At 46.7% G+C, this 27,044-nt stretch overlaps 1 protein-coding gene across 3 annotated transcripts in view; it reads right to left on the minus strand.

Moving 5' to 3' along the window:
• Nucleotides 1–13,340, minus strand: part of DNMT1 (DNA methyltransferase 1) — a 47,727-nt gene extending 34,387 nt beyond the window's left edge. The window contains exons 1-5 of one of the 3 annotated variants that reach the window (XM_047095534.1): nucleotides 13,228–13,340; nucleotides 3,490–3,526; nucleotides 2,423–2,530; nucleotides 2,010–2,229; nucleotides 1,293–1,368 (exon numbers count right to left, since the gene is read on the minus strand). In XM_047095534.1, the coding sequence (XP_046951490.1) occupies nucleotides 1,293–1,368; nucleotides 2,010–2,229; nucleotides 2,423–2,530; nucleotides 3,490–3,526; nucleotides 13,228–13,307 (521 nt within the window). In that variant the 5' untranslated portion in view covers nucleotides 13,308–13,340. Of the gene's footprint in view, nucleotides 1–1,292; nucleotides 1,369–2,009; nucleotides 2,230–2,422; nucleotides 2,531–3,489; nucleotides 3,527–11,626; nucleotides 11,794–13,227 lie in introns of those variants that run through there. The other 2 variants (XM_047095536.1, XM_047095535.1) reach the window with 2 other exon arrangements.
• Between the last annotated feature and the right edge of the window lie 13,704 nt (nucleotides 13,341–27,044).

The raw sequence follows: 27,044 nt of genomic DNA on the forward strand, positions 1-27,044 counted from the left end.
CCTAAGAAATCATGGAGCTAGACATCGATCGACAGCCGCTGGCATCACAGAAGAGACATCACATGCCTCTGATGGAAAGACGGCACCATCTGTGAAGAAGTCTCAGAAAATGATAGAGCCGGAATCTGATCCAACTTCTAAACCTAACTACCAGTTTACGAGAAACAAGACAAGGAAGACATTAACCACCAAAGGATGCAGTCAACGAGACCTAGAAACTCTATTGGACAAGTGAGCTAATTTCTTCAAATAAATGGCAAGAAAAAAGGAATCTATAATTTGAAGGGCTTCAAAACAAATCAAGTAAACACAATTTGCCACACATGGGAAAATACAAACACTGGTTACATACTTGATAGTAAGGAATTGTTATGCTTTATAAAGTATGAAAATATTAGAGTTAGTCTTTTTAAAAAGATAAAACATGTTTGCTAAACATTAGTAATTCTAGAAAAATATGAATAAAAGGTTAAAAAAATATTTTATCATCTAGAAATCTACATTTCTGAGATGGGTTTCAAATGACATCTGAGGGGGTGCCTGGGTGGCTCATTCAGTTAAGCGTCTGACTTTGGCCCAAGTCATGATCTCACAGTTCATGAGTTCAAGCCCTGCATTGGGCTCTGTGCTGACAGCTCAGAGCCTGAGGCCTACTTCGGATTCTGTCTCTCTTCCTCTCTCTCTCTGCACCTCCCCCACTCGTGCTCTCTCTCTCTCACTCTCAAAAATCAATAAACATTAAAAACAAATTCAAAGGACATATCTGAGATGGGTTTCAAAGCAATCCAGTTGGGGGAGAGTTTACAGGGGTACAGATGAAAAGATGGCCAGCTGATAACTATGGCCACTGGGGGACAGGTACTTGGTGTTCATTTTACTGTCCTGGCTAGTTTTGTGTATATTTGAAGGTTCCTATAAGAGTAAGTAGACAGGAGGTCTTGAGAAATGCTCTTCGTGAATATTTAATAAAAAAAACTGCAAGATGAAAACCTATGCAACGTGGAAGTCAGAATTGCTAAATTAGGGGCACCTGGATGGCTCAATCAGCTAAGTGTCCAACTCTCGATTTTGGTTCAGGTCATAATCTCATTGAGCCTCACATCCGGCTCTGCAGACAGCATGGGGCCTGCTCAGGATTCTCGCTCTCCTTCTCTCACTCTGCCCCTCCCCCACGGTCTCTAAATAAAACTTAAAAAAAAAAAAATTGCTACATTATACCCTAATTCCATTCCTGTTTTACCAGAAACAGTTGGCCCCAAGAAAAGGTGGTGGTCGATTCATTATATACTGACCCCCTTGAGAAATGAGATAGGATGGTGGTCTGCCTGGTAGTTTGCCTTGTAATCCTGGGGCTAGATGAAACTTCAGCTGTTTAAAGAAAAAAGAAACAAAAAAAGCCACTATGAATAAAAAAGTTCACAGAAAAGGTGCAGTTCTTTGGCATTACCAAGATAGCACAGAGAATCAGGTTCTGAAGATTAAGTACCCTTCTCTTGTTCTAACCAGGAACAGTCTTGATAAAGGTAGCAATTAGCACCTGCCAGTTTGCTGAGCCATGTTACTGGAGCTCTTATTGGAGGGGCCAAACCCTGAACCAGACAAGGAAACAAACTCTCAGATCATCAAAAGATAAAGTGGCCAAGAACCCAACCTGCACTCAAGTCCCATGCTCTTTGAGTTTTAAAAATTCCAGAAGAGCTACTTTGACTACAAATTGGGAAGGAGTCTATACATTTAGCTTCAACAGGCATAGAACTTAGAAACAATAAGTATTAATAACTCCTGTTACCTTATACAGCGTAAGTTTAGCTGTTTTGGGATCTAATGCTCGATATTTGGTTACAGAAAAAAATCTGAAGAAGTACAGCATATACATCTAACCTAGTTAGGAAGTATAGACAAGAAACAAACGAGGAAGTACCGCCCCAGGGGACCTATGGCTCCAAGTCTGGTACCGTGTAAGGGGACAGCCAGTCTCCACCAAGATGAAAGGAGTCAAGGGGTCTTACACTTTGTCTCTCCGTCGGATTTGCTTCTTCTGGGTGTGTAAAGTTTGGAAACAGGTTTGGGGGATTTGTTTTCCTCTGCCATTCCCACTCTGCGGTCCTCACCACTTGTCTGGCTCCCGTTTTCTAGACATCCATTCACTTCCCGACTGAGAGCATGAGCTCCATTCTCCAAGGATAAATCTTTATTTAAAAGGGATTTGACTTTAGCCAGGTAGCCCTCCTATAGCAGGAAAGGATAATTTAAGTAGCAGTGAATGCAAACACGTGGCAATAAGAGAATAAGGAAACACGCATTTCCTTTATAACTATTGGGTAACAGGGAGAGCTGGGGAGGATTCTGCCTCCCTGGTCACACAGGAGTTAACACGGGAGGGGATGTTTCCTAGACGCCAGGATGTCAAGAAGTGACTTACCTCTGATAATTCTTCTTTATGTAATTTGGTTTCCAAGTCACATAACTGATTCTTTATTTCTGTTTGCAGAAATTCATGCAAGAGATTCAATTTCTCCTTCACACATTCCTAAGGGAAGAATATAGGTTTAGATGTCCTCAAACTCCCGAGTTACTAACTAATGGACTAATACACAGATAATTAAGCTGCCTGATCACAAAATAACCGAATGGCAGGCAATGCTGATTCAGCCTTAAAAAACTGAATATTCACAAGACACGTTTGTGATGGTACAATGTGATCTTAACAAATGTATCTCCAGAGTGGTGAAAAACGAAAGGCTAGATGTGGGACAGAGACCTAGAACAGTGTTGTAGGAAAAACTGCGCTTTTGAGGAATAAGACCAGGATAAGTTACAATTCAGAACTGATGGTGTGGAACCTAGACTGGGAAACTTGTCAATGAGTTACCAAAAATGAACCAAATTAGCAGCACATTAAGAATAATATCTAGGGGCGCCTGGGTGGCTCAGTCGGTGAAGCGTCCGACTTCAGCTCAGGTCATGATCTCACGGTTCATGAGCTCAAGCCCCGTACCGGGCTCTGTGCTGACAGCTCAGAGCCTGGAGCCTGTTTCAGATTCTGCGTCTCCCTCTCTCTCTGACCCTCCCCCATTCATGCTCTGTCTCTCTCTGTCTCAAAAATAAATAAACATTAAAAAAATTTTTAAGAAAAAGAATATTTAGGTTATCCTTGAAACTGGGGATAAGCCAACTCCAACTTAAACTTTTATTGAACCACAGGGGCACCTGGGTGGCTCATTCAGTTGAGTGTCTGACTTTGGCTCAGGTCATGATCTCCTGGTTCAGGAGTTCAAGCCCCACATCAAGCTCTGTGCTGACAGCTCAGAGCCTGGAGCCCGTTTTGGATTCTCTGTCTGTCTGTCCCTCTCCCACTTGGGTACTCTTGCGTGCACGCTCTCTCTCTCTCTCTCTCAAAAACAAACGTACGTGAAAAAAAAAATGCTTGAGGCACAAAGTGTCTGTCAAATAATCACATTTGGTAATAAAATTTAAGATGGGGATTACCTTTTCTGTAAGGCTATCTCTTTCCAAATCTTTGAGCCTGTGGGAAGAAAACAGGGGAGAAAGAAAGGCTGTTAGGCAACCTTGTTTACTTTAAGAATTAATACCACAGTTTTAAAGAACTTTGGAAATAAACTGGATATATATGAGTGTTAGAAAATATATATATATATATGTGGTGGTTTTCTCCTCCTCCTGAGGTCCTCAAGTCCTGCTAGAATGTCTACAAAGTCATTAAGAAGGCTCATGCAACCTGAAGGAGGTCCCCCTCTTTAGTTTTTCAGTTTTTCTTCTTCACTTTTTCTGAAGCTGAAGGGCTAGAGGAGTTTGAGAGAACAGGTGCTATTTCCAAAGGAACTGGGACAGTGGAAGCAGCCCGCACAGTTGGGGTCCTCCTGTTCACGGACTTACAGGTGGTCTCCCTCCAGTTCTCCTGGCAAGACCCCAAGGAAGGGCACACCACAGGGTGGCCAGCGTTGGAGTGAGTAGACCAAGGCCACAAGATGCTGTGGGGAACAGCCAGCTAACATTCCCAAAGGCTGGGGGGATGTGGGGAGGGGGGGTAGGCAGCATTCTAATGAGGAACGTAAGCATTGGGGAAGTAAAGGCATCTGGGGCAGCAGGGGCGCCCACACTCAGGGGCAACAGATGGGAGTGAGAAGACTGGCTGGCACCTCACCAAAGATCTCTCCGTTTCGAGTGTCTGTACCTAATCTCTTAGGAGTGCACACTGGTCAGGAGTTTGGCTGGGAAAGCACAACCTGATTTGATTATTGAGGATTAGCGTCTTGCCTTTTTTTTTGGGGGGGGGGGGGGCAGTGGCAGGAGAGAAGAGGAAAGGAGCAAGAGCAGAAGACACCAAGGAAAGAGAGAGGAAGAAACAAGCTGTGGTTCCTAGCCCGGGTGCCAGCTGTAGACATGGGAGGAGAACAGGTCTAACCAGCTTGGTTAGCATCTGTCACTGGAGAAGAAGTACCCTGTGCAGGGACCAGGCCTTCATCATCTCTGAACCCTCCCACTCAGCACCTGTACAGATGGCATAACCCGTTATCTATCACCAGCTGAAAGGGCAAGAACAGGGCTCTCCCAGGCTGGTTTTTCCAAGGGCAAGTGTGAGCAGCAAAACCAGGAATGCAAGCAACAGGCTTTGCTGGACTAAAGTCATACAGTGGCTGCTCCAAGTGCATGTGGACCCCGCCTCTAGCTTTGATCCCCAACACATCTATGGGTCCCTGTTATGCCAAGCCCTATTCCAGGCAGTGAGTTGGGTAACTGGATGCAGGGACTGCCGGGCAGGGACCTCCTGACCTGGGTGGGTCAGGAAAGGTCTTTCTATAGTATAGACAAGACTGACTGCAGATATGGTGACAGTATATACTATATATATTATACACACACACACACACACACACACACACACACACACACACTCCTTGCATGTAACCCCTTCCAGGCCAAGTCATTCTACTTTTTTTTTTTTTTAATATGAAATTTATTGTCAAATTGGTTTCCATACAACATCCAGTGCTCATCCCAACAGGTGCCCTCCTCAATGCCCATCACCCACCCTTCCCTCCCTCTCACCCCCCATCAACCCTCAGTTTATTCTCCGTTTTTAAGAGTCTCTTATGGTTTGGCTCTCTCCCTCTCTCTTTTTTTTTTTAAACATTTATTTATTTTTGAGACAGAGAGAGACGGAGCATGAACGGGGGAGGGTCAGAGAGAGGGAGACACAGAATCTGAAACAGGCTCCAGGCTCTGAGCTGTCAGCACAGAGCCCGACGAGGGGCTCGAACTCACAGACCTCGAGATCATGACCTGAGCCAAAGTCGGCTGCTTAACTGACTGAGCCACCCAGACGCCCCTCTAACTTTTTTTTTCCTTCCCGTCTTCTGTTAGGTTTCTCAGGATCCACATAAAAGTGAAAACGTATGGTATCTGTCTTTCTCTGTATGACTTATTTCACTTAGCATAACACTCTCCAGTTCCATCCATGTTGCTACAAAAGGCCATAATTCATTCTTTCTGATTGCCAAGTAGTATTCCATTATGCATAGAAACCACAATTTCTTTATCCATTCATCAGTTGATGGACATTTAGGCTCTTTCCATCATTTTACTATTGTTGAAAGTGCTGCTATAAACATTGGGGTACAAGTGCCCCTATGCATCAGCACTCCTGTATCCCTTGGGTAAATTCCTACAGTGCTATTGCTGGGTCATAGGGTAGATCTTAAAAATTTTTAATTTTTTGAGGAATTTTCCAGAGTGGCTGTACCAGTTTGCATTCCCAAGTCATTCCACTTTCAAAGTAACCCAGGTTCTGGGAGAGCCAGATGAGAATAGCTACACAACTCTGTATGCACAGCCTGAGGTACACATCCCGCTACAGGAATGGAACATTGGACTTCCCAGTCATCCCACTCACAAAACTGTGGCAACACACAGCCCCTTGATCCTCAAGTCAGGCATTAAGAACAATGCTCAGCTGCCTGTGAAGCCCATCAAAGTACCCTCTTCACCAATGCTGACAACCCCTACATCTGGGCACGAGACAGATCTGTGGGTCTAAATGCTGTTGACCTCTCCTATGAACTGGGATTGTCTAGCTTGGCAGAGAAAAACCAAAAAATCTTCAGAATACCAAAAATGTCATGCCCTGCGAAGACTGGATTTAACCTGTCTGGCCCCAGAGAGGAAGGTTAAGAGCCCAGGGCAGGCACTGAGGAGCCAGAGTGGGGCAAGGAGGAAGCTGGTCAGCGCACCTCCCCTGACACCCAGGCTTTCACCGGAGAGTCCATCCCTTCCCCGGCAAAACCGATCACGCCACCACACATCTGCTTTACATTCAGGGCCAGGAGGATCAGAAAGACGTGAAGGACCAGGTAGAATACTCAGAACGGCAGCCATGTTATGAGATAAAACTTTAGGTCCCTTCCAGCCCAAGATCCCATGATTCATTTCTAGTTGCTTCCTTCATGCAGTAATCCTAGAAGGGAAATAAAAACGTATCCAGGTCCCTGGGTGGCTCAGTCAGCTAAGCGTCCAGCTATTGACTTTGGTTCAGGTTGTGATCTCACGGTTCAGGAGATCGAGCCCCACGTCAGGCTCCACGCTGACAGAGTGGAACCTGCTTGAGACTTTCTCTCTCCCTCTCTCTCTGTCCTTCCCCTGCTTGCACAAGCACACTCGTAAATAAATAAATACATTTTAAAAACGTATATCAACAACTGAAGGAATAAAGCAAATACAGTTCTGAGGGCTTCTGAAGAGCAAAGGTCTAAGAACACCATCAGGAAGGACTGGCCCAGGGGAGTGGAGAGGGCTCAGTGGGAACGGAGCAGGGAGACCTGCCCAAACAGGGAGCTGGCTCGGGGTACACCCAAGAAACCCACAGAAGTCAGGCTAGTGCCAGTCTGAGGGAGGTAGGCAACACCAGGCTAAAAAACTGATTTTCTTCCATAGTTACACCACTGAAGGAACCATGGGGGGAGGAGGAACCCAAGACATCAGAGCCATGTTTTAAGAAAATTAATCTGGCAAAAATCCATGATGTAGATTAGACAGGAAGAGATTACAAGATGTTAAATCACTCCCTAACACCCTGAAACTAGAAATGCTGGTCTGAAACAGGATTTAGCAGCAGGAATGGAGAGCACGCTAGAGAAGTTACAAGAGGCAGAATTAACGGAGTTTTGTAACTGTCTATGTGGCAGTTGGGGTAGGGCCATCTGAGACAGTATCTGTGGTAGGCAGGATAGTGACCCCTCCCAAGAGAGATGTCCATGCCCTAATCCCCCAGAACCTATTAATATGTTGCCTTACCTGGCAAAAGGGACTCTGCAGATGTGATTAAGGTTAGAGCCTTTGAGATGGGCAGATTATCCTGGATTAGCCAGGTGGGCCCAAACTAATCACTTAAATCCTTAAAAGCAGAAAAAAATCCCAGCTGCATTTCGAAAGATGTGACTACAGAAGGTTCAGAGAGAGATGTGACAGGAGAACCGGCTTTAAATATGGGAGGAAGTGGGCCATGAGCCAAAGGATACATCACCTCCAGAAGCTGGGCATGGTTAGAGCCAGCAAGAGAAGAACGACCTCAGTCTTACAACCGCAAGGAACTGAATTCTGCCAACTTGAAAGAGGAAGCAACAGATTCTCCCCTAGAGCCTGCAAGAAAGGAATGCAGCCTGTGGACACTTTTGCATCCAGGGAGACCCAAACCAGATTTCAGACCTATAGAACTGTTAAAACAGATGTATGGGTTATTTAAGCCACTGAGATAACTGGTTATGGCTGCAACTGAAAACGAATACTGTATCAGAAATTCAGGACATTTTAGGGGCGCCTGGGTGGCGCAGTCGGTTAAGCGTCCGACTTCAGCCAGGTCACGATCTCGCGGTCCGTGAGTTCGAGCCCCGCGTCGGGCTCTGGGCTGATGGCTCGGAGCCTGGAGCCTGTTTCCGATTCTGTGTCTCCCTCTCTCTCTGCCCCTCCCCCGTTCATGCTCTGTCTCTCTCTGTCCCAAAAATAAATAAACGTTGAAAAAAAAAAATTAAAAAAAAAAAAAAAAGAAATTCAGGACATTTTGGTAGGGAAAAAGTAAAAAGGCCAGGAGTTTGAGGAGTGATGGTTCAATGAATAGCAGCTCTCTAGATGGCTATTCAGCAGCTAGAGATTAAAAGTGGCTCTCCTTTGGGGCGCCTGGGTGGCGCAGTCGGTTAAGCGTCCGACTTCAGCCAGGTCACGATCTTGCGGTTCGTGAGTTCGAGCCCCGCGTCGGGCTCTGGGCTGATGGCTCAGAGCCTGGAGCCTGTTTCTGATTCTGTGTCTCCCTCTCTCTCTGCCCCTCCCCCGTTCATGCTCTGTCTCTCTCTGTCCCAAAAATAAATAAACGTTAAAAAAAAAAAAAAAATTAAAAAAAAAAAAAATAAAATAAAAGTGGCTCTCCTGAGAGAGATATCAAAACTGGAGGTAGTCCTGTCCTGCTGACAGGCCCAACTGCTACACAGAAGTCCTAGGACTAGGGGAGCCTGGGTGGCTCAGTCGGTTAAACAGCCAACTTCGGCTCAGGTCATGATCTCAAGGTTTGTGGGTTCGAGCCCCGCGTCAGGCTCTGTGCTGACAGCTCAGAGCCTGGAACCTGCTTCAGATTCTGTGTCTCCCTCTTTCTCTGCCCCTCCCCTTTTCGCACGCTGTCTCTCTCTCCCTCTCAAAAGTAAATAAACATTAAAAAACAAATTAAGGGGTGCCTGGGTGGCGCAGTTGGTTGGGTGACCAACTTCCGCTCAGGTCATCATCTCGTGGTTTGAGTTCAAGCCCCGCGTCGAGCTCTGTGCTGACAGCTCAGAGCCTGGAGCCTGTTTCAGATTCTGTGTCTCCCCCTCTCTCTACCCCTCCTCTGCTCACGCTCTGTCTCTGTCTCTCGATAATAAATAAATGTTAAAAAATAAAATCATTTAAATAAATAAATAAATAAATAACAACAACAACAAAAAAGTCCTAGGACTAGAAGAGATAAGGGTCCAAGAATGAAAGAAAAATGATTAAGGGGGTTGGCGGGGGGATTGATGAAGAAAGAGCATCCCTGGTAGTAAACAGCATCACAAAAGCCAAGGATAGAAAGGATTAAAAAGCAAGATACTGAGAGATGAAAAAGGATAGATCACCACCTCAATCCTTAATAAAAGAATGCCTGATCAAGGGTAGAACTGGGGGTGCCTGGGTGACTCAGTGGGTTAAGAGTCCGACTCTTGATTTCGGCTCAGGTCATGATCTCGCGGTTCAGGAGATCAAGCCCCGCATCAGGCTCCGTGCTACTAGCACGGAGCCTGCTTGGGATTCTTGCTCTTCCTCTCTGTCTGCCTCTGCCCCCCTCTCTCCAAATAAACACACTTAAAAAAAAAAAAAAAAAAAGAGTAGGACTGGATACCTGGCACAAAAGCTAAGGTGGCAGAAGGAACAAGTCCAGACCACCAGACAATTCTATAAGCAGCCAAGCCAAGATGAAGGTTGGAATGATTAGCAGGAATTTACATCATCTCTGAATGGCACTCACCACTACACGAGCATCTGCCTCAGTATCAGATGTGCATGTTGCTGCACTAAATTATGCTCCCCTGATGGAAATGACACACACAGGTGACCTTGTGATAAGCAGCACGGGTCTTCTTGCAGGTGCTACCCCGCCACATTTACACCTATCAGCCGGGCGAGTCTTCATAACGCCCAGGGGCAGCAGGTAGCGCCACACCATTTTACAGATAGAGCACCAAGAGGTTAAACAACTTAGTCCTACAGCTATGGTAGGAAGGATTTGAACCCCAGCAGTCTGCACCTCTAGAATACTCCTGCAGAGAACTAGAAAAGAGAAGTCCCAGGGCATCTGGGTGGCTCAGTCGGTTGAGTGCCTGACTTCAGCTCAGGTCATGATCTCACAGTTCGTGGGTTTGAGCCCTGCATCAGGCTTGTGCCGACAGCTCGGAGCCTGGAGCCTGCTTCGGATTCTCCCTCCGTCTGCCCCTCTGTGCACGCGCTCTCTCAAAAATAAATAAACATAAAAAAAAAAAGGTAAGTCCATTCAATACCCACTTAGTGGGAGCCATGGAACTAGAGCTAAGAAGTTGAAGGGCGCCTGGGTGGCTCAGTCAGTTGAGCATTCGACTTCGGCTCAGGTCATGCTCTCGTGGTTTGTGAGTTCGAGCCTGATATCGGGCTTGCTGCTGTCGACACAGAACTCACTTCGGATCCCTCTGTCCCCCTCTCTCTCGGTCCTTCCCCCGCTTGTGCTCTCAAAAAACATTAAAAACAAACAAATAAATAAATAACATTTTTTAAAACCTGAAAAACAGCTTAATCTAATCACAGAATGGCTAGCAGTTAAAGAGCTGTCACAATTACGAAAGCTAATCAGAGTTGTGCAAAGGAGGTTGCTATAATCAATGTGTGAATCCAGGCTTCATAAAAGGGGAAAGTCTGGCATGCATGCCTTTCAGAGTCTACACAAGCTACAGATACAGTGAACAAGGCAAACGAATCACCATCAGCTCCAGGTTTGGAAAGGCAGCATGCGGGTGCACAGACAGAATTCAACACCCTTCCTATTATGGGGAAAAGGGATGGTCTTTCTGAGGACGGTCTTAAGGATGAATGGACAGTAGCCAGCCTAGGGAAGGAGTAGCTAGAGCTCAGCCTCACACCAGCTGCTCTGCAAGGTCTCGGGCCCTGAGAACCTAAAAGGAGGTCTGTATGGCTTGTGAGATGAACACAGGATGAGTGACGCAAGTGGACAGGGATTCTGAACTTCAGGACCAGTGCACCAGGCAGTGTGTGGGGCAAGGAAACCATCAGATCCAACTTTTTTAAGAGGATCACAGTTTCCGCTGCTAGAAAAGCCTTGAGTGGCAACAGGAAGACCAGTGAAAGAATTCTCGCTTTTCCTGTGCAAATGGTGGTTTCGACAGAGTAAGAAAAATAAGTAGAAGAATGTGGCTTGTCCTAAAAAGGCAACATTTTTAGACTTGGGGCATAGTATACTTCAAAAAAGAAGTTAAAGACTTAAAAACCCAGACATTGAAAATTCTTTCTGATACATATCTAATGGAACTGCGTGTTTAAAAAAAGCAGCTGACATGGGGCACCCGGGTGGCTCAATCAGTTAAGCATCAGGCTCTTGATTTTGGCTCAGTTCACGATCTCAGGGTTGTGAGATCGAGCCCCGCGTTCTGAGAGTGGAGCCTGCTTAAAATTCTCTCTGCCCCTCCCATGCTCACCCTCTAAAAAAAAGCTGATATATATACAAGTAGAAGTGACAAATGCAGGAGGACCAGGCCTAACTTTGTTCTTAGAGTATTCTACTGGACTTAGAGACCTCCTGTGTTATAAATCATACTTCTAATTCTCATAGATAAAGAAGTCGTACCTCTATTTACAAGTCTTTTAAGGGAGTGTTGAATGCCATGTTTATGTGTGGATTTTGTACACTGAAATTCAAAATGTAAGAAAAGCTGTTGAGTCACATGAGACCATTTCAATGTCCACCACGTGGTCTAAGGCAGAAACACCAAACCACACCTACAGTAAGCAATTCTAGTTCAAAGTAATATGGAACCCAGGGTGAATGGTGGATTGTAAAACTCACCTAAGAGCATTCAAATTCAGCCAAGTACTTGCACTGGCCCAAGACAACCCCCAAGCCAGTGGCCTGTTCAAAGACCCTAGTTGAAAGGAACGGTTTTGGCAAAAAGCAGACATCAGCAGGAATCCTTGCTTCCTCTTGATGAACTCCTGCAGCACCCACTCTAAAGAACTCTTGAGGATTAAATGAGAATATGTCAAGTTTTGTATACAATTGACTGGCAGAACTGAAAAAACAAAGTTGGCTTAGCCAATAACAATGCTAACAGGTGGGCGTTTATGTCTCGGCATATTCTCATTTCATCCACTATCCATTTCGAGCCCATGTCAATCTAGTCCGCACCGATAGCTTGTTCATGACACTCGCCCCAGGTCAAACAAGCCAGTGGAGACGGGAGGTCTCACCATCAGAGTAAAGAAGATCGGGCCCAAACGCCTCTAGGTTGGGTCCAACATCATGAAGCCAGGGACTTCCACAATTCTGTTTACATTCTAAGTCATATCCCTGGAGACTACAGGTAAGGCTTCTTGGGCAAGACACACCCCCTCTTGTGCTTAAGAAGTGGCCTGAACCTTAAATACCTGGTAGGGAGTCCCAAACACCGCCCCCACATACACACACACATACACACCTCCAACTCCAAAAGCCCCCATCCGACTGGCCAGGATCGACCATAGGAAACCGGCACAGGGAAATCGGGCAAAGGCTCAACCAGGCTCACAAATCCGGCTGAAGTGTTCAGGCCTGGGCGAGGTTCCCGGGACTCGTGTTCCAAGGGGTGCAAGTTTTCAGGAGTGAAATTGGAGCCCTTTCACAAAGGGGAGCCCAGTGTTCTGACCCCCCCAACCCCCGTGCACAGCAGCCTAGCAAGGCTTCCTTGATGCCCGCTCCCAGGCACAGATTTACTGGGAAAGGCTCTTACAGCCTTCACGCCGCCCGAGCCCCGCTTCTGCGCTGCGCGGTGGGGGTTCCTTCCAGAACGTGACTTCCCCGGCAGGCCGAGATGGAGGAAGCCCCCCAAGAAAGACGGGGCTCGCAAACCTGAGCCGGCCGCGCCCGGGCCCCGAGCGGCGACGTCTGTCTCTGGAGGCCGCCATCGGGATGCGCTGCGCCGGGTGCCAAGGGGGGCCCCCCGAAACGCCCCCCGGGGACCGGACCAGCTCGACCCCCCAAGCGGGCCGGGCACCGGAAGTGGAGGCCGAAGTGCCCGGGCCGAGGGGTGTCCTGAGGCCGCGGGCTGCCCACTTCCTGCGCGAGCCGGCCGGCGGCAGGAGCCAGGCCCGTGGCTCCTCTGGGCTGGCGATCCCCGAGGAGAACCCAAAGCTCGCTCCACTTTGAAATCAGGAAGGACCCCCAAGTTACTAGTCACCAGGGAACTGTGAAGGGCCTCGGCCCATTTTGGCGCCAAACGGCCAGGGGTGCGCGCGACCGGAAGTGCCACCCTGCCCGCGCCAACCGCCGCCGAGCCGTCCCGCGCATGCGCGCCCGTCTGTCAGCGGCAGCCAAGGGCTACCTACAGGGGAAGCAACCCCCCCCCACCCCCAACGCCGTGCCACTTCCCCCTCACCCCCGATCCGAGTTCACGGACCCCCCACAGCACCTACCGCCTACGGACATCATCGGGCAGCGAGATGGCCCGGGAAGCCAGCGTGGGCACCCGGGCCGGGGCGGTGCGGGCAGGCATCTTGGAAACTGCAGCAGAGACCGCGGCGGCAGAGGCAGCCCTGGCTTTTCGCGCGGAAACCAACGGGGAGGGGCGGCGAGCAGAGGCGGGGCGTACCATCTCGGCCCGGGCGTGGGGGAAGGCGGGACATACCATAGGGATAGAGGCCATACCATGTGCCGGCAGATGGAGCGGAGCGGGTCGTGCACAGGGGCCGCGCATGCGCGAGACCGGCGCACACCCCCATATGGAGCAGTGGGCTCGTCCAAACTCCGCTGTTTGCTGGGAGCCTTGCTTGAGAGGTTCATTCATTCATTCTTCCTAGCATGCTGGGGATAAAACAGGGAGCGTCGGGGTTCCAGCATGTGGGCTCCTGGGATTGTAACTGAGGACTTGAAGTCAATTCCATCTATATGCTCACTATAACGACCTTGGACAAGTCTCCATTTCCTCATCTTTAAAAAGGTGCAAATCGCAGAAAATCTTGAGAATGCACAAACTATGTAGGATCTCCCGGCGTGGGGCGGCTCAGGCCACTTCCACAGCCTGTGTGTTTAAAAAAAGCACCAGAACTTGAGATAGTCTCTTCAACAAATGGTGTTGGGAAAATTGGGTATCAATATGCAAACAAGTAAGGTTGGATCCTTACCTTACACCATTTAAAAATTAACTCAAAATGGATTAAAGATCTAAATGCAGATTTAAAACCATAGAACTCTTAGGAGCAGGGGGGAGGGGAGGAACAAAAGAGGAGGGAGGACAGCTTCACAACATTGGATTTAGCAATGATTTATTAGGTCACCAAAGCACAGGCAACAAAAGCTAAAATAGATGGGACTGCATCAGATTTCATTTATGCACAATAAGGGAGTCAACAAAGTGAACAGGCAACCTACAGAATGGGAAAAAAATATTTGCAGACCATGTATCTGATCAGGTGTTAATATCCGGAATAAAGAGCTACAACTCAACAACAAAAAAAAGACAAACTGATTTTCGAAATGGGCAAAACAGGGGCACCTGCGTGGCTCGGTTGAGCGTCCAACTCTGGATTTCAGCTCAGGGTCGTGGGTTCTGTGCTGCCTAAGACCCTCCCTCCCTCTCTCTCTCCCCATCCCTCTCTACCTCTCTCTCTAATAAAAAACATTAGGCATCCAACTTCAGCTGAGGTCTTGATCTTACAGTCCTTGGGTTAGAGCCCAGCATTGCACTCTGCACTGACAGCTCGGAGACTGCTTTGGATCCTCTGTCTCCCTCTCTGCCCCTCTCCCATGCTCTCAAAAATTAAAAAAAAAAAAAAATTAAATTAAATTAAAAAAAAATTTTAATGGGCAAGGGAGGGGCACCTGGTTTAGTTAAGCATCCGACTTCAGCTCAGGTCATGATCTCACTCAGCTCAGGTCATGTGAGTTCGAGCCCTGTATCAGACTGTGTGCCCACAGCTCAGAGCCTAGAGCCTGCTTCGGATTCTGTGTCTCCCCCTCTCTCTGCCCCTTCACCGCTCACGCTCTCTCTCTCTCAAAAATAAAACAAAAACACTAAGAAAAAAATTTTTTAACGGACAAGGGGAGCCTGGGTGGCTCAGTTTGTTGAGCGTCCAACTCTTAATTTCAGCTCAGGTCATGATCTCAGGGTTCACAGGATGGAGTCCTGCGTCAGGATCTGTCCCGACAGCATGGAGCCTGCTTGGGATTCTCTCTCTGCCTCTCTCAAAATAGACATTTTTTTTTTAATGGGCAAAAGATTTGAGTAAACCATTACCTAAAAATACACAAATGGCCAACAGACTTTGTGAAAAGACACCCAACTTCACTAATCCAGGAAATGTAAATCAAAACCACACTGAGAAGTCACCTCATTCCCGTTAGAATGACCACTATAAAAATTATATATATATATATATATATATACACACACACACACACACAGATACACACACACACAACAGCAACAACAACAACAAAAATAAATGCTGGCAAGAATGTAGAAATTAGAACCCATGTGTTCTATTGGTGGGGATGTAAAAATACTACAGCCACCAAGGAAAAGAATGGAGGTTCCACAAAAGATTAAAAATAGAATTATGAGGAAGTGCCTGGGTGGTTCAATCAGTTAAGCATCCGACTCTTGATTTCGGCTTAGGTTGTGATCTCCCAGTTCATGAGTTTGAGCCCCACGTTGGGCTCTGTGCTGCAGGGGCGGAACCTGTTTCAGATTCTCTATCTCCCTCTCTCTCTGCTCCTTTCCTGCTTGTGCTCTCTCTCTCTCAAAATAAACAAACATTAAAAAAAATAGGATTACCATATGATCCAGCAATCCCACTTCTGAGTATATATTCAAAGGAATTGAAAGCACGATCTTGAAGAGATATTTGCACGCTCACCTTCCCTGCAGCCTTATTCAGAGGAGGCAAAAGGTGGAAGTAACCCAAATGCCCCAGAAAGATGTAGGGGTGAAGAAAATTTGGTATCTACATACAATGGATTATTCAGCCTTTAAAAAAAGGAAACCCTGCCCTTTGTGACAACCTGCACAAACCTTGAGATCATCAGGACAAGTGAAGGAAGCCAGTCATGAAAAGACCAATGTTGCATGATTCCACTTATTTGAAGTATCTGAAGTCGTCAAACGCTCAGAAAGAAAAAGAACAAGGGGTGCCTGGCTGACTCAGTAGAGTGGAGGACTCTTGATCTTGGGGTTGTGGGTTCGAGCCCCACACTGGGTGGGGAGATTACTTAAAATATATATATATAAAGTAAAAAAAAAAAAAGACATCAAAACTAAACAAAGAAAAAAACAGTGGTGTTACCAAGGACTGGTGAGGAGGAAAAGAGAAGTAGTTCAGTGGGAACAGAATCTCTTTTAAACAAGATGAGAAAGTTCCAGAGATCTGCAGCACAACTGTGTGCATGTAGTTAACACTATCATACACTTAAAAAATATTTAGGAAGGGGGCACCTGGGTGGCTTAGGTGGCTGAGCATCCAACTTCAGCTCAGGTCATGATCTCATGGTTCGGGGGTTCGAGCCCCACAACCAGCTCCGTGCTGACAGCTCAGAGCCCAGAGCCTGCTTTGGATTCTTTGTCTCCCTCCCTCTCTCTCTCTCTCTCTCTCTCTGCCCCTCCCCCACTCATGCTCTGTCTCTCTCTCTCTCTCTCAAAAATAAATACACGTTAAAAAAAAGTACTTAAGGGTTGCCTGGGTGGCTCAGTCGGTTGGGCGTCCGACTTCAGCTCAGGTCACGGTCTCACAGTCCGTGAGTTCAAGCCCCGCGTCGTGCTCTGAGCTGACAGCTCAGAGCCTGGAGCCTGCTTCAGAGTCTGTGTCTCCCTCCCTCTCTCTCTGCCCCTACCCTGCTCATGCTCTGTCTCTCTCTGTCTCAAAAATAAATAAAAACGTTAAAAAAAAAAAAAAACTTAAGATGGTCAATGCTATGTGTTTCTTGCCACAATAAAAATAAACCATTAATAATATAGGGCTGAGTTAAAAAAGAAAATGTATCTGCCACAGCAAAGGAAAAAGCACCAGAACAGAGTTACAAACTATGGTACAAATAATGGTACATTTTTACTTTTTTATGTTACAGAATTTACAAGTGAATTTATTTGTAAACATACACATAAACTAGGTTTACTAGTTACATGTAAACTAGATTCCCCCAACAGCCGGTCGGAAGGGGTCAGCCTGGCCAGACGTGGACCTGAGACTCTGGTTGCTATGGGTTACCCACACATGGCAGGATTCAGGAAGACTGAAATATTAATAAGACTAAAATTCATAGCTATCAGTTTAATAGTTAATCAACACTTATACACTATACTATGCTCTTTAGAGAAATTATTTTTTTTCTTTTAAAGTTTATTTACTATTATTTTGAGAGAGAGAGAGAGAGAGAGAGAGAGAGAGAGAGAAAACGAGCAGGGGAGGGGCAGAGAGAGAGGGGGACAGAGGATCTGAAGTGGGCTTTGCTCGGACAGAAGGGAGCCCGCCCGATGCAGCCATGAGATCATGGTCTGAGCCAACGTCGGACTCTTAACGGACTGAGCCACCAAGGTGCCCCTAGAGAATTATTTTAATTCTTAACCATAAAGGGAAGGATCAGGACCCCTTTACTTTCTTTCTTTCTTCCTTTCTTTCTTCCTTTCTTCCTTTCTTTCTTCCTTTCTTTCTTCCTTTCTTTCTTCCTTTCTTTCTTCCTTTCTTTCTTCCTTCCTTCCTTTCTTCCTTCCTTTCTTCCTTCCTTTCTTCCTTCCTTTCTTTCTTTCTTCCTTTCTTTCTCTTTTTTTTTTTAATGTTTATTTTTAAGAGAGAGAGACTGTGAGGGCAAGGAAGGGGTAGAGAGAGACAGGGAGACAGAAGATCCCAAGCAGGCTCTCTGCTCTCAGCACAGAGAGAGCCCAATGTGGGGCTCAAACTCATGAACTGTGAGATCATGACCTGAGCCAAATTCAGACGCTCAACCGACTGAGCCACCCAGGTGCCCCAGGACCCCATTTCCCATGGCCTGGGAGACTTGTCAGAAAGGAGTCCGGCTCAGAGGCTGCTTATCCAAGATCATAGACTCTGTAAGCAGCAGGACCATGAATCCAAAGGGTCTTTAGCTCCAGAACCTGAATGCAAAACTCTGGCCCCCACCAGTTGTCAGGCCCCGGGGAGGCCCAGGAGCAGTGCTGGGGGGAGTACATTAATGAGCAGGAAGGGTGTAGTTGATGGAAGACCATCTCACCAAAAGGTGAATCGGGCCATGTAAACCGGCCAGAAGCCAGCATCTGGGCCCCTAACACCCCTTAGGAAACAGGGTGCTCACGGGACAGGGGAAAGAGAGAAGACAGACCGTGAGTCTTTGTCAGGGACCTCAGCTCACAGGAGAGCAGCTGCATTTAGTGGAGGCCCCCTCTCAGAGGATTCTTTTCACAATCCCTTTGCCGAGGGAGGATTCAACTTGCCTTACAGACCAGGCAAGGGCTCAGGGACATAGATTGGCCCAAGTGCTACTTATGGCTTCGAAGCACCTCCAGAGTGACCTGGAGACCCTTCCCGCACCTAAAAATGGGCTCCTCCCTTGGGAGAAGCAAATGGAACTTCCAGAAGAAACCAGGTTCAGCTCCTGCTGGCATTCAGCCACCTCCGCCTCTCAACCTCCAAAGTAGCGTTCATAAACACCTCAAGAGAAAGACTTAACAGGCCTGAACTCCCTGCTTTCCAGGCCACATTCCAGCCGTCAGCGGGAGGGCCACACTCCAGAAGCCGGGAGAGGCTAGGTGTCAGCCCAACCAAGGTCAGGGCAGCCCCGAGTGCCAGGGCTGCTGGAGGGACGGCCACATGCCTTGAGCCACATGCCTTCTGAGCCAGAAGGCCAGAGCTGAGTCACCCCACATGCTGGGGAATTAGTCACGGCTGCTGGGCTCTCACTTGGTGCCAGGCCCAGCAAGAGCCTCAGGCGGTAGCACTGACGCTCCAGGTTTCAAAAGGGACACTCTGCCACTCACCCCAGACAGGGGCCAGGCAGGAAGAGACCCACAGGGTAGGTCTCTCAAGCTCGCTCTCTGGGCTCAAGTGGCCGGGAATCCGAGCCGGGGAAACCAACTCAGGAGTGTGCCGGACGGACCCACTTGCTCCTTGCAGGGGGACATTGAACAGGGAGACGGCTTTCTGTTTGGGGTCACAGGAGGCCTGCCACCAAGCTCAGCAGGTTTTTCCTTCCAACAGCTCTTGAATCAGTGTGCCGATCTGCTCCTCCAAGGCCACCGCCTCCAACCTAGGTCATCCTCACCTCTCTCCCCGGATGCCTGCCCGGCCTCTTTCCCGGGCTGCCACTCAGCCCTCCCACCACAGAGTCAGCTCTTGCATCCACAGCAGTGGGAGGGCTCTTCTCAGAATCCATCTGATCAGGTCACCTCCTCCCTACCCCATGGCGTGTCTGTGCTCTTAGGGCCAACCCCACCCCATGCACTTAGCCCCACCCACGTCAGCTGTTGCCATACATAACTCCTTGGCTCATCCTGGCTGAGCCACATCTGGTCATTCCCAGCCCTTTCCTGCCAGTCTCCAGTGGTAGCCAGTCTCCAAGAGGGCCCCCAACATCCTTTGCCTTTTTGGTATTCATCCTCTTGGGTGGGTGGGGGGGGTGTTCCTCTCCCACTTGGAGCCAGGGCCAAAGGAATGTAGAACTGAACGTACAGGCTAGGTCATAAGATGCATTGCAGCACCACTTTCTTCTTGCGGGGGAAGCCAACAGCCATATTGTCAGGAGGCTCAAGCAGCCTTGTGGGCGGCGGGGGGGGGGGGGGGGTGGGGGCAGGGCAAGAAGAACCAATCAGCCAGCCATGTGAGCAGGCCATTTCCGGAAGTGGCTATTCCAGCCCCAGCAATACCTGACAGTAACATAGGAGAGCCCTCAAGCTGCAACGACTCACTTTGCTGCCCAATTCCTAACTCACAGTTGGGTTGAGAAGGATAATACATGGGTGTTGTTCTAAGCCACTAGACTGTGGGGGTTTTGTGATACAACCATAGGCCATTGTTGCAAGGTTTCTGCATTTGCTGTTCCCTTGGCCTGGAAAGCCCTGCTGCTCCACACACCCACTTCTCCTGCTTGGAAAATCTTTAATCCATTCTTTCTACTTTGGCTCAACCATCACCTCCTTCAAGGAGCCTTTCCTGATCTCCTGCAGCCCAACAGATGTCTGGGAGGCTCTGAGAACCACAGCTCTTTTAGAGCCCTTACCTTAGCTGGTGATCACATATTTTGGGGGTGATGGTTTAGGTCAGTCATACCCCCCTCTGCCCAATACCTAGCAAAGTGCCCAGGATATAGTTAGCACACAATAGAGACTCATGGAGGGGCACGTGCCTGGCTCACTCAGTAGAGCATGCTACTGGATCTCAGGGTGAGTTGAGCCCCACACTGGGCATGGAGATTACTTTAAAAAGGGGTGTGGAAGGGTGCCCAGGTGAATAAGTCAGTTAAGCATCCAACTTCAGCTCAGGTCATGATCTCACAGCTCAGAAGTTCAAGCCCTGAGTCGGGCTCTGTGCTGATAGCGCTGAGCCTGCTCTGGGTCTTCCATCCCCCTCTCTGCCCCTCCCTTACCTCCCCTCCCCTCCCCTCTCTCTTTCTCAAAAATAAATAAACATGCTTAAAAAGGGGAGCACTGTGGTGGCTCAGTCAGTTGAGTGTCCAACTCTTGATTTTGGCTCAGGTCATGATCTTACCGCCAGGAGATGGAGCCCCATGTCAGGCGCAGCACAGAGCCTGCTTGGAATTTTCTCTCTCCTTCTCTCGCTCTCTCTGCCCCTCCCCCACTTGTGCTGTCTCTCAAAATAAAAAAACTTAAAAAAAAAAAAAGCGTTCATAGAACCCTGCATAGGTGAGGGCGTGATGCCTTTCCCCCCTTCCCCCAAACATTAAATGTTTAGTCTGCAAACATTCAGCAAAATGACAAATGTATACACCCTTTTATTCAGCTATTCTAGTTCCAGGAATTTCTCACAAGATTCACTCACATGTGCAAAATGAGAAGTGGACACAGCTATTCACTAAGCTTTGTCTGTAGCCAAGGACTGGAAAAAACCTAGTTCTCCATCAGTGAAATCAAGCTAAAGACGTATTCTATTCACACAGTGACAGATCTCAGCAACAACAACAACAAAAGGGATATTTTTCCATTTAATACCTTAGAGTTTTCTGTTTAATTGCTACTAGGAAAAAAAATATGTAGAACAAAATGCATAGTGTGATACGGCTTATGCAAAAAAGTGGCGAGAATTCTGTGTACTTACTTGTTTATACATAAAACCTTGGGAAAGAAACAAGAAATGGTTAACTTCCTGGAGATAAGGAACGTTAACTAGCAGGGTAGGAGCATTGGGCAGGAAAAGGAGTTTTTCTGAAGATTTTTTTTTTATTTTGCTTTTTCTGGAATGCATGTGGTTATTTATGTCAAATAAAAACAACTGGCAAAACAGCAAGGAAAGGCTGGTGTTTTCAGTACATGATGCAGGACCCATTGAATGGTTAAATGGAAGAAGGTAAATCTTGATCCCTACCTCACACCATATACACAACTCAATTCCGGATGACTTCCAGGTCTAAATAGGAAAGCAAAGTCAAGAAATTTTTTTAAATAAAACATACAACATCTTTAGGACTTGGGGATAGTCAATTGTTTAACAGGACATAAAGTACATTAATCATAAAAGAACATTTTAGGCTGGATTAAGAGGATTTTTTTGTCCATCAAAAGATATCACTAGAAGACAAGCCATAGATAGATGTTCACCGACCAAGGATTCCTATCTGCTATACACACAGAATGCCTTCAAATTAATAAAAAATAATGGTCTGGAGCTTTAAGTGGACAAGAGCTGAATAGGCACTTCACAAAAGAGGATATCCAAATGGCCAAGACTCCCGTGAAAAGCTGCCCAACATGAGTCATCAGGGAAATGCAAAATAAAACCTCAATGCAATGTTAGCTTACACACACACACACACACACACACACACACACACACACCAGGATGACTAATATGAAAAGAAAGGAAAAAGTTGCAAGTGTTAGCAAGACCAAAACTCTCTACTAGAGAAGTCCAAAATGGTATGGCCACTTTGCAAAATCATTTTCCAATGTCTGCTAAAGCTAAATGTACTCCTGCCCTATGACCCAGTAATTCCACTCCTGGAGTAAATGCTTCTATCCACCAAAGGAAACGTACAGAAATATTCATAGGAACTTTATTCGCATTAGCTAAAACCTGAAGACCACATCAACATCTAACGATAATAAAACAGACAGTTACGTATTATGCGATGGAATACTAAACCTAGGGGTCACAATTTTTTTTCTGGGAAGGGTCAGATAGTAAATATTTTAGGACAAGTGGGTCATAGTCTCTGCTGCAACAACTCAATTCGTCCGTTGCAAAGAACAGCCCTCGGCAATTATGTAACAGAGTGAGCACAGCTATATTCCAATAAAACTTTATTTATGGACACTTTGAAATTTCAATGATCTCCTACTATTTTCACATGTCCCAAAATACTGTTCTTTTTCTCCCCAACAATCAAACGTTGTAAGAACCATTCTTAGCTTATAGTTTCCGCAAAAACAGACTGGGGGGGGGGGGGGCGTGGATTTGGCCTGCAAACTACAGTTTACAGAACCCTGCTCTTCAGTATTGAGAATAAGCACTCTTACTCCATGCAAAAATACAGACAAGTTTCAAAAACACGTGAGAGAAATCAGGCATAGAGGAGGACGTACCGCATGATTCTATTTATGTAAATCACTAGAGTACTTCTCCCCACTTCTCTAACCCACTTCAAGCTTGGGCCTCCTTCCTTCCTTCCTTCCTTCCTTCCTTCTAAGACACTCAAATCCTGCCTTGCCTCCCTCAGCCCACCGCAGCCTTCTTTAGCCTGCCTGAGTCCCATGGCTATCACCCATTATAGCCCACCAGACCCTAAAGGAAAACAGCGGACAGACCCTGGGGAATGACCCACCTCGTGGCGCACAAAGTGGAAGCACACAGTGTCCGCTCTAGAACTGCAAAGAAAATCTTCCTCGCCACACTGAGCAGGGATGAGAATTGGGCCTGCCCTGGCCATTAAATCAGAGGGACTTCACGTGAAACAGCTCCTTCCTGGAAATGACCACTAATTAACCGCAACTGCCTCTCCAAAGGCAATCGCTAAGTCATTGAAACTACCTGGCAAAGAGAGGTGACCAGACAGTCTCCAATTAGGGCACTGGGGGTGCCTCTAGAAGTTTTCTCACACCGGGGTGCCACGGTGGCTCAGTCAGTTAAGCATCGACTTCAGGTCATGGCCTCGCGGTTTGTGAGTTCGAGCGCTGCGTCGGGGCTCCATGCTGACAGCTCGGAGCCTGGAGCCTGCTTCGGATTCTGTGTCTCCCTCTCCTGCCCCTCCTCCTCCTCTCTCTCTCTCTCTCTCTCTCTCTCTCTCTCTCTCTTTCTCAAATAAACCAAACATTTTTTTTTTTAAGTTTCCTCACACTCCCAACAGTAGCCTAGGAGTCTTGAACCAGCTCATCAAGCGGAAGGAGCGAGGAGAGCATTTGCTTCAATCTGGGCACTGCTGATATTTGGGGCCGAATGTTACAGGAGACTGTCCTATACGTTGCAGGAAGACCAGCCACATCCCTGACCTCTCCCCACCAGATGCCAGTAGCACCTCCGCCCTCAGGTAGGGGGCAACCAAAAATGTCTCCAGACTTTGTCATACATCCCCTGGGGGTGTGGAACCACCGTGGATGAGAACAGGACAAAGTAATGGCCTTGTCTGAGCCGTTATCTCCTCCGGGGCGGGGGAGGGGGGGGGTATCTTACAGCCTCCAAACCAGCATTTTGAAAATTGGAAGTCACGGATGGGTCACATCAGGAGCAGCACAGGGTAAAAATGTAGAGTCCTGGGCCCTGGCATCAGATTCTTCCAGACCTGGTAGGTCCCAGGAAACTGTATTTTTCACAAGCTCCTCACTTGTGAAAGTTTAAGAAGCAAAAGTTTTCCCCAGCTTTATCGTGGCATCATCAATAATCAAAAATTGCATATATTTGAAGCGCATGACGTGAGGATTTGAAACACGTACACACTGTGAAATGATTACCACAATCCAGCTAATTAGCATGTCCAGCCCCTCACTTAGTTATTATTTTGGGGTGTAATGAGAACACTGCTGTCCTAGCAAATTCCAACTGTACGATACAGTATTAACTACAATCACCATTCTGTACATCAGATCCTCAGAACTTGTTCATCTTATAACTGAAAGTTTGTACCCTTTGACCAGTATCTCCCCATTTCCCCCACTCCCCAGCCCCTGGAAGCCACAATTCTACTTTCTGCTTCTGTGAGTTCCATTCTTTTAGATTCCACATATACACAAGATCATACGGTATTTGTCTGTGTCAGGCTTATTTCACTCAGCATGGTGTCCTGCGGGTTCATCCATATTGTTGCAAGTGGCAGGATCCTCTCCTTCTTCTTCTTCTTAATTTTTGAGAGAGAGAGCATGAGCAGGGGAGGGGCAGAGAGAGGGGGGTGGACAGAGTATCTGAAGCGGGCTCTGCGCTGACAGCAGCAAGCCCGATGCGGGGCTCGGACTCACAAACCAGGAGATCGTGACCTGAGCCAAAGTCATGCGCTCAACCGACTGGGCCCCTCAGGCCCCCCGGGATTCCCTTCCTGATGGCTGAATAATATTCCATTGTGATTATGTATGTGTGAATGTATTTCTCTCACATTTTATATTATGTAATTCATATTTATAGATATATATGTAACACACATTTAGTACACACACAAACATATGTATATCTCTCACATTCTCTTTATTCATTCATCCTTTGACAAACACTTAGGATGTTTCCATATCTTGGCTGCTGTGAACAAGGCTACAATAAACATGGGAGTGCAGATATCTCTTCGAGGTAGTGATTTCATTTCCATTGGATATATACCCAGAACTGCGATTGTTAGACCATATGGTAGTTCTATTTTTAATCTTATAAGGGACCTGCATACTCTTTTCCATAATGGAAACTTTCTAACATTGGATTATATATTTATTTTTATGGACTGTCTCCCCTCCTAGAATGTAAGATCTCTGAAGGCAGGAATAAAAAAGAACACTCAACATTTATTTTGAGAACTTGAGTTTCTTTCTCTCTTCTTCTTTTTTTTTAAGTGTCTTTTTTTTTTACATTTTATTTATTTTTGATAGACAGAGAGAGATTGAGCACAAGTGGGGAAGGGGCAGAGACAGAGAGAGGGAGACACAGAATCTGAAGCAGGCTCCAGGCTCCGAGCTATCAGCACAGAACCTGATGCGGGGCTCGAACTCACAAACCGCGAGATCGTGACCTGAGCTGAAGTCAGACGCTTCACCGACTGAGCCACCCAGGCGTCCCCAAACTGTGTTCTCAAGTGGCAGTACCATTTTACATTCGAAGTTGGGATTATTAACATATCCATTTTACAAATGAAGAAACCAGCGGAGGCTTGTCAGGTGATTTGTCCAAAGTGTGCTTGTGCTTTCAGTTGTCGCATTTGAGACTGAAATCTGATTTTTCTGCCTTTGTAGTTTGCATCCTTAATACTTACGCCACAATCACCACTGAAAGTGAAACCTACCCACCCAACTTCATTTCCCTTTTTTTGATAGCTTTAACTATTCCAGACAAGATATTCAGGGAAAGATCGTGACATCTTTTTTTTTTCAAGTTTTCATTTATTTATCTTGAGAGGGAGGGAGAGAATCTCAAGCAGACTCCATGCTCAGGGCGGAGCCGGATGCAGGGCTTGATCCCAGGACCACAAGATCATGACCTGACGGGACATCAAGAGTGGGAGCTCAACCAACTGAGCCACCCACGTGCCCCCGGTTGGGGAACTGATAAAGGTAGGATCAGGCTGATGGCATCTGAACACCCCGATCAGTCTTTGTTACCAGCAAAAGAGAGAGACAGCTAGACATCATGTCTTCCTAATGGAAGTTTCCAGCTACCTATCAAAATTGAAACCAAAATACCAATCTTGAATCCGACAAGGAAACATATTAAATGACATAAGGGGCTGCCATCAACCCATACCAAACTACGGGAAACTCTCCAGGACTCCAGGACAAACAACCTGGTTTCTTCAACAAATGAGTTAGGAAGGGAGGGAGGGAGAAAAGAAAGAAGGAAGGAAAGAAGTAAGGTGGGGGGGGGGGGAGAAAAGGGGGAGGAAAGAAGGAAGGCAGGAAGAAAAGAAACAGGAAAGAAGGAAGGAAAGAAACAGAAAAGAAAGGAAACTGTTAAACCTGGTTAAACAAGGTTAAATTGGTTTCACAAGGAAAGCTTGTTAAAAGTATTTTGGAGATTCATTACCCAAAGGTCATGAGGGGACTTTGTTTGGATTCTGATTCAAACAAGTAAAATGTTAAAAAAGAAAGCTGAGGGGCTCCCGGATGGCTCAGTCAGTTAAGTGTCAGACTTCGGCTCAGGTCATGATCTCGCGGTCCGTGGGTTCCAGCCCCACATTGGGCTCTGTGCTGACAGTTCAGAGCCTGGAGCCTGCTTCGGATTCTGTGTCTTCCTCTCTTTCTACCCGCCCCCTCCCCCCTCCGATCACACTCTGTCTGTCTCTCTGTCTCAAAAATAAATAAAACATCAAAAAAAAAAAAAAAAAAGCTGTGACAGTCAGGGAAATTTTAACGCTGATTGATACTTTTGATAAGTACAACCATGGTATTGTGGTTAAGTTAAAAAAAAAAGTGTTGCTTTCTTCTAAAGATAAAAAGTGGAGTATATACGAAGAAAATGATGTGATGTCCTCCGATATTCTTAAAAATCTTCAGTGATGGGGCACCTGGGTGGCTCAGTTGGTTAAGCATCCAACTTTGGCTCATGAGATAACTGACCTATATTTTTCAAAAATGTCCCTTTTGGGATGAGCACTGGGTGTTGTATGGAAACCAATTTGTCAATAAATTTCATATATATAAAAAAGAAAAATGTCAAGGTCACAAAAGACAAAGAAAGGTTCAGAAACTGTTCCGGTTGAAGGAAACTAAAAAGACAACCAAATATAACAAGTGATCTGGGATTTTCTTCTGCTTTAAAGGTCAGTAATAGGACAATTGGTGAAATCTGATCAACATGTATAGATTCCTGATTTTGATTATTTTACTAAGGTTATATAAGAGAGTGCTTTGTTCTTAGGAAACACGGTGAGGTATTTAGGTAGGTCAATG

Source organism: Lynx rufus, unplaced genomic scaffold (assembly GCF_022079265.1).
Source record: "Lynx rufus isolate CCGP_SWC_20201006 ecotype Redwood Valley unplaced genomic scaffold, mLynRuf1.p SCAF_4, whole genome shotgun sequence".
NCBI lineage: Eukaryota > Metazoa > Chordata > Mammalia > Carnivora > Felidae > Lynx > Lynx rufus.